The sequence below is a fragment of the Chiloscyllium plagiosum genome, chromosome 12, assembly GCF_004010195.1.
Source record: "Chiloscyllium plagiosum isolate BGI_BamShark_2017 chromosome 12, ASM401019v2, whole genome shotgun sequence".
Lineage (NCBI taxonomy): Eukaryota > Metazoa > Chordata > Chondrichthyes > Orectolobiformes > Hemiscylliidae > Chiloscyllium > Chiloscyllium plagiosum.
Genome location: NC_057721.1, coordinates 57,869,746 through 57,876,892, shown reverse-complemented (window position 1 = coordinate 57,876,892; position 7,147 = coordinate 57,869,746). Strand labels below are relative to the sequence as shown.

At 42.2% G+C, this 7,147-nt stretch overlaps 1 protein-coding gene across 1 annotated transcript in view; it reads right to left on the bottom strand.

The window, feature by feature from the left end:
• Positions 1–7,147, bottom strand: part of LOC122555524 (T-box transcription factor TBX19-like) — a gene marked incomplete at its 5' end in the record, with an annotated part of 13,340 nt that overhangs the window by 4,022 nt on the left and 2,171 nt on the right. The window contains one exon of the mRNA XM_043701545.1: positions 1,863–1,995. Coding sequence (XP_043557480.1) covers positions 1,863–1,995 — 133 coding nt within the window. The remainder of the gene's footprint in view (positions 1–1,862; positions 1,996–7,147) is intronic.

Sequence of the window (7,147 nt, the reverse complement as noted above, 5' to 3'; positions counted from 1 at the left end):
GCTAAGATTTGCTTTCCCAAAATGCAGCACCTCACATTTATCTGAATTAAACTCCATCTGCCACTTCTCAGCCCATTGGCCCATCTGGTCCAGATTCTGTTGTAATCTGAGGTAACCTTCTTCACTGTCCACTACACCTCCAATTTTGGTGTCATCTACAAACTTACTAACTATACCTCTTATGCTCACATCCAAATCATTTATGTAAATGACAAAAAGTAGAGGGCCCAGCACCGATCCTTGTGGCACTCCACTGGTCTCAGGCCTCCAGTCTGAAAAACAACCCTCCAGCACCAACCTCTGTCTTCTACCTTCAAGCCAGTTCTGTATCCAAATGGTGAAAGTGAGGTCTGCAGATGCTGGAGATCAGAGCTGAAAATGTGTTGCTGGAAAAGCGCAGCAGGTCAGGCAGCATCCAGGGAACAGGAGAATCGACGTTTCGGGCATAAAACCTTCTTCAATGGCTTGGTCTCTCTGTATTCCGTGAGATCTAACCGTGCTAACCAGTCTCCCATGGGAACCTTGTCAAATGCCTGACTGAAGTCCATATAGATCACATCTACCCCTCTGCCCTCATCAATCTCTTTGTTACTTCTTCAAAAAACTCAATCAAGTCTGTGAGACATGCTTTCCTACAGACAAAGCCACATTGATATCCCTAATCAGTCCTTGCCTTTTCAAATACGTGTCAATCCTGTCCCTCAGGATTCCATCCAACAACTTGCCCACCACCGACATCAGGTTCAATGGTCTATAGTTCTCTGATTTGTCTTTACCACCTTTCTTAAACAGTGGTACCACGTTAGCCAATCTCCAGTCTTTTGGCATGTCACCTGTGACTATCAATGATACAAATATTTCTGTAAGAGGCCCAGCAATCATTTCCCTAGCTTCCCACAGGGTTCTACGGTATACCTGATCAGGTCCTGGGGATTTATCCACTTTTATGCCTTTCAAGACATCCAGTACTTCCTCCTCTGTAATAAGGACATTTTTCAAGATGTCACCATCTATTTCCCTATATTCTGTATCTTCCATGTTCTTTTCCACAGTAAACGCTGATGCAAAATACTCATTTAGTATCTCCCCCATTTTCTGTGGCTCCACACAAAGGCTGCCTTGCTGATCTTTAAGAGGCCCTATTCTATCCCTAATTAGCCTTTTGCCCTTAATGCATTTGTAAAAACTCTTTGAATTCTCCTGAACTCTATTTGCCAAAGCTATCTCATGTCCCCTTTTTGCCCTCCTTGATTTCCCTCTTAAGTATACTCCTACTGCCTTTCTACTCTTCTAAGAATTCACTCGATCTATCCTATCTATACCTGACATATGCTTCCTTCTTTTCCTTAACCAAACCCTCAATTTTGTTAGTCATTTAGCATTCCCTATACCTACCGGCCTTTCCTTTCACCCTAACAGGAATATACTTTCTCTGGGGTCTTGTTATCTCACTTCTGAAGGCTTTCCATTTTCCAGCTGTCCCTTTACCTGGAAACATTTGCCCCCAATCAGCTTTTGAAAGTTGTTGCCTAATACCATCAAAATTGGCCTCTCTCCAATTTAGAAGTTCAACTTTTAGATCTGGTCTATCCTTTTCCATCACTATTTTAAACAGTAGAATTATGGTCACTGGCCCCAAAGTGCTCCCCCACTGACACCTCAGTCACCTGCACTGCCTAAATGAAACAAAAAGATGCCAAATGCAACAAGCTGAATACTTCTACGTCAATTGAATTTCCACAATAAAGTGGTATTAATAATAAGAATTTTAGAAGTGTGATGACCTGTTTAGAAATCTCATCATCTATAATAATGTAAACCCCGGAACAATCCTACCCATGTATGTGACCTGTATACCTCACCTGGCATTAGATCCAGTTCCAGCTGTATGAGTCACTGGTAACATGTTGGCATATGGTGGAGGTGGCAACGTTGACCAGTTGTCATGTGCTGGTAAAGCCTGAAGGCTGTTGTTGGAGTTTTCTGAAATGGACACTTGGTAAAACATAACACTGATGAGTAAATCAATCAGATTGTATTTGTAATTAAAAAATGTCACCCAGTTTCCTTCCCATTCGGATGCTAACATCAGTAAATTCATTACTCAGTTTAGAGGTCAGGGTTGTGGACTTGTGAACACGTTTCACAAGTTGTGCTTCAGAATGCAATATGATTTATTTTGCATTCCAAAATTGTTATGAAACAAAAGTATACTTAACAAAAACAAATTTCTCGTAAGTAAGCATAAAAGGTTTGACTACAATTCTGACTCGTAACTTTGACATTAATTGACTCCTTACCAATTTCTTAATAACTTGCACTTCTAACTCTTTCAACTTACCTCATTGTCATTGCCTCTCCCAAATTTCCAGTATGCTTTTTCTCCTCCTCCCTCCTCAAACCTTCTTGCTTAACATAACATGTAGGTTCAGTTAGCCGTGGGAAAGGCAAATGAAATATCAGCATTCATTTCAAGAGGGCTAGAATGCAAGAGCAGGGATGAAATGCTGAGACTATATAAGACAGTGGTCAGGCAGCATTTTGAATATTGTGAGCAAGTGGTAAGTGTCAAGCTCCTGGGAGTGGTCATCAATAACAAGCTTTCTTGGACTCTTCATGTGGACGCACTGGTTACAAAGACCCAACAACATCTCTTCTTCCTCAGGCAGCTGAGAAAATCTGGCATGATGGTGAATAGGAGAAAGTGAGGTCTGCAGACGCTGGAGATCAAAGCTGAAACTTTATTGCTGGAACAGCACAGCAGGTCAGGCAGCATCTAGGGAACAGAAGATTCGACGTTTCGGGCACATGCCCTTCTTCAGGAATGAGCAGAGAGTGTTCAACAGGAGAAGATAAAAGGTAGGGAGGAGGGACTAGCCGTGGGAAAGGCAAATGAAATATCAGCATTCATTTCAAGAGGGCTAGAATGCAAGAGCAGGAATGAAATGCTGAGACTATATAAGACAGTGGTTAGGCAGCATTTTGAATATTGTGAGCAAGTGGTAAGTGTCAAGCTCCTGGGAGTGGTCATCAACAACAAGCTTTCTTGGACTCTTCATGTGGACGCACTGGTTACAAAGACCCAACAACATTTCTTCTTCCTCAGGCAGCTGAGAAAATCTGGCATGATGGTGAATACCCTTGCCAACCTTTATAGGTGTGCTATTGAGAGCATCACTACCTGGTATGGCAACTATACCATTCCCCTAGATGCTGCCTGACCTGCTGTGCTGTTCCAGCAATAAAGTTTCATGATGGTGAATACCCTTGCCAACCTTTATAGGTGTGCTATTGAGAGCATCACTACCTGGTATGGCAACTATACCATTCAAGATCGGAGACAGTTACAGAGAGTGGTGAACTCGGCCCGGACAATCACAAAGGCCAACCTCCCATCGATAGAATCCATGGCCCACTGTCAAGGAAAGGCTGCCAGCATTCTCAAAGATCCATCCCACCCTGGCGATGCTTTTCACGACCTCTACCATCGGGGAGAAGGTACAAAAGCCTGAACACACACACACACCAGCCAGTTTTGAAATAGTTTCTACCCTCCTGGTGTTAGAGTATTGAATGGACTCACAAACTCTTAGCATTCGCCTGTACCTGTGTTTTTGTTTTTGCCGCTGTTTATCTATTATTTACTTATCTATGCTATTTAACTATGTGATCTGCATGTCTTGATCACAAGACCAAGCTTTTCAGTGTGCCTCAGTACACATGACAGTAAATTCAATTCAATTCAATTCAAGTTTTGTGCCCCAAATCTCACGAAAGATTTGCTGGCCTTGGAGGGGGTACACAAGGGGATTACAAGAATGATCCCAGGGATGAAAGGTTTGTCATATGGGGAACTCTAGGTCTGTACTAGATAGAGTTTAGAAGGATGAGGGAGGATCTCATTGAAATTTACAAAATACTGAAAGGCCTGGATAGAGTAGAAATAGGGAAGATGTTTCCATTAGTAGAAAAGACTTGTACTCGAAAGACAGCTTCCGAATGAAGGGACAATCTTTTAAAATTGAGATGACAAGGAATTTCTTCAGCTCAAGGTAAATTTGTGGAACTCATTGCCACAGAAGACTCTGGAGGCCAAGTCATTGACTATATTTAAGACAGATATAGATAGGTTCTTGATTCGTAAATGGATCAAAGTTTATGGGGAAAAGGCAGGAGAATGGGGTTGAGAAACAAAAAGGTTGTGATTGAACAGTGGAGCAGACTTGATGGGCCAAATGGTCTAATTCTGCTCCTATATCTTCTGGTATTATGTCACCTCTCCTGTTCCCCTACCCTCCCACTCAACACTTCCCTCACCAATGCCTTTCCCGAATCTCTGGGCTTGGGAGAGATAGGGAAAGAGTGAGAAGCAAGTGAAATTGCAAGTGGCTGGGAGGGAGCAGGAGAGTCAGCGAGTGGGATGGAAAGAAGTAAAGACAGGGAGCGAACTAATGTATGGAAGGGTAGGTGGAGTGGGAAGGTTAGGGAAGGAGACGGTGAGCAGTAGTTTCTTCAATATGGCTATAATGGAAATGTGGCAAGAAGTTTGGAGAAGCTTTTTAATTTAAGAACTGTGCAAAAATAAGAATGCACCATTTTCTTTTCTTTTATTTATTCTTAAGAATGTACAGTTACGATATTCTTTTAACAGGAAACACCTACAATATCTTTATTTTAACCAGATGCATTAGCTAAAGCCTTAATTGATGTTGTCGTCTTTTTAAAAATATTCCCTGAAGCCATTTAAAGTTGACTGTACAACCAGGTCTGAATCATTTTGACTTTCCTAATTTAAATTCTGTCTACAAATATCCATTATATTTTTAATGAAATAACAGAATGACAACTTCATTGCTTTTCACCTCTTGCTTCTCCCTTCTTTTGTCTTTTCTTTGCAAAAACATACTTTATTAATAAAATATCTACAAACTTTTCAATTTGTACATTACAGAAAATAGCATGTTTCTCAATCGAGCATTTTGCACTCTTCTTTCATTCATTGTCTGGATGAGGACATTGCTTGCTGATCCAGCATTTATTGCCTGTTCCTAGCTGCATATAAGACTGGTAAACTGCCTTCTGAAGTGATGCATTTCTGTGCAATACATGAACCCCCACAGTACCATCAGGGAGAGTGTTCCGAAATTTCGATACTGAATAAACAGCAGAGGCTAAGCAGTGGAGTTCCAAGTTAGGATGATGACTGCCTTGGAGGGGAACTTGCAGGTGATGGTGTTCCCATGTATCTGCTGCTCTTGCCATTCTAGTGGTTGTGGATTTTGAAGATGCTATCTAAGGAGAATGGCGAATTGCTGCATCATGTAGATAATACACACTGCTGCTACTGAGGCCAGTGGTGGAAGGAATGAATGTTTTTGGATGTGGTGCCAATTAAGCAGGCTGCTTTGTCCTGGAAGGTGTCAAGCTTCTTGAGTGATGTTGAAACTGCAATCATCTAGGGGAGTGGGCAGTGTTCCATCACACTCCTGACTTCTGGCTTAAAGATGGTGAGAAGGTTTTGGGGACACAGGAGGTATATAATTCCTTAGGTTTACAGCCTCTGACTTGCTCTTGTAGCCGCAATATTTTTATGGCCAATCCAGTTCAGTTTATCTTTAATGATAACTCCAGGGCGATGGTGAGATTGTCTCTTTGTGGAGATGGTCATTGCCTAGCATTTGTGTGTTGTGAACTTTACTTATCTCTTGTTAATCCAAAGCTGAATATTGTCCAGGTCTTGCCGAGTTTGGACATCAATTGCTTTAGTATCGGAAGAGTCACAAATATTTTTGAATACTGTGGAATTATCAGTGAACAACCCCACCTGACCTTATGATGGAGGGACAGTCATTGATGAAATTGACAAATATGGTTGGGGCTTGGACTCTATTTTCTAGAACTAGTTTTCTAGGGTGAGAGGGGAAAAATATAAAAGAGAACTAAGGGGCACCTTTTTCACGCAGTGGGTGGTCCATGTATGAAATGAGCTGCCAGAGGAAGTGGTGGAGGCTAGTACAATTGTAACATTTAAAAGGCATCTGGATGGGTTTGTGAGTAGGAAAGGTTTGGAGGAATATGGCCTCAGTAGCAACAGTGTGTACTGGCAGGTGGGATATCTGGTCGGCATGGACAAGTTGGACCGAAGGGTCTGTTTCCGAGCTGTACATCTCTATGGCTCTATGATAAATTTGGACAATTTTTCACATTATCAAGTGGTTACAAGAATGTTTTAGCTCTACTGGAACTACCCGGCTAGGAGTGCAGCAAGTTCAGGAACACAAATCTTTAGAAGTATTGCTGGAATGTTGTCAGGGCACATAGCATTCACTGCATTCAGCTGGTTTTTCATATCACGTGAATAAAATTGGCTGAAAACTGAACTGTGTGACGCTGGGACCTCTGGAGGAGGCCAAGATGGGTCATCCACTCAGATTTCTGACTGAAGATTGTTGCAAATATTTCAGCCTCAACGTTTACACAGATTTGTTGAGCACTTCAAACATTGAGGATAGGGATATTTGTGGAGCGTCCTTCTCCAGTGATTTGTTTAATTGTCTGTCTCTATTCATAACTGATTGTGGCAGGATTTAGATCTGATCCATTAGTTTGGAATCTCCTGTCTGTCACTTGCTGCATTGCTGTTTGACGCGCAAGTAGTCCTGTTTTGGAGTTTAATCAGGTTGACATCCCAGTTCTGGTGCTGTTCCTTGGCATACCTTCCTGCACTCTTCACTAAACCAGGGTTAATCCCTCAGCTTGATGGTAATGTGGAGTAAGAGATATTCAACGTTTGGGTGAAGATTTGTAACTCAGGTGCTCGTTGTTGTGGTTCTGTTCGCCGAGCTGGAAATTTTTGTTGCAAATGTTTCGTCCCCTGTCTAGGTGACATCCTCAGTGCTTGGGAGCCTCCTGTGAAGCGCTTCTGTGGTGTTTTCTCCGGCATTTATAGTGGCCTGTCCCTGCCATTTCCGGTTGTCAGTTTCAGCTGTCCGCTGTAGTGGCCGGTATATTGAGTGCAGGTCGATGTGTTTGTTGATGGAGTTTGTGGATGAGTGCCATGCTTCTAGGTTAGGTCCGATCTGGTTATCTGTCCGTTTTTTTGTAGATTCCTCAGTGTGTTATTTATCCTATTGGTGAGCTGTGGGGT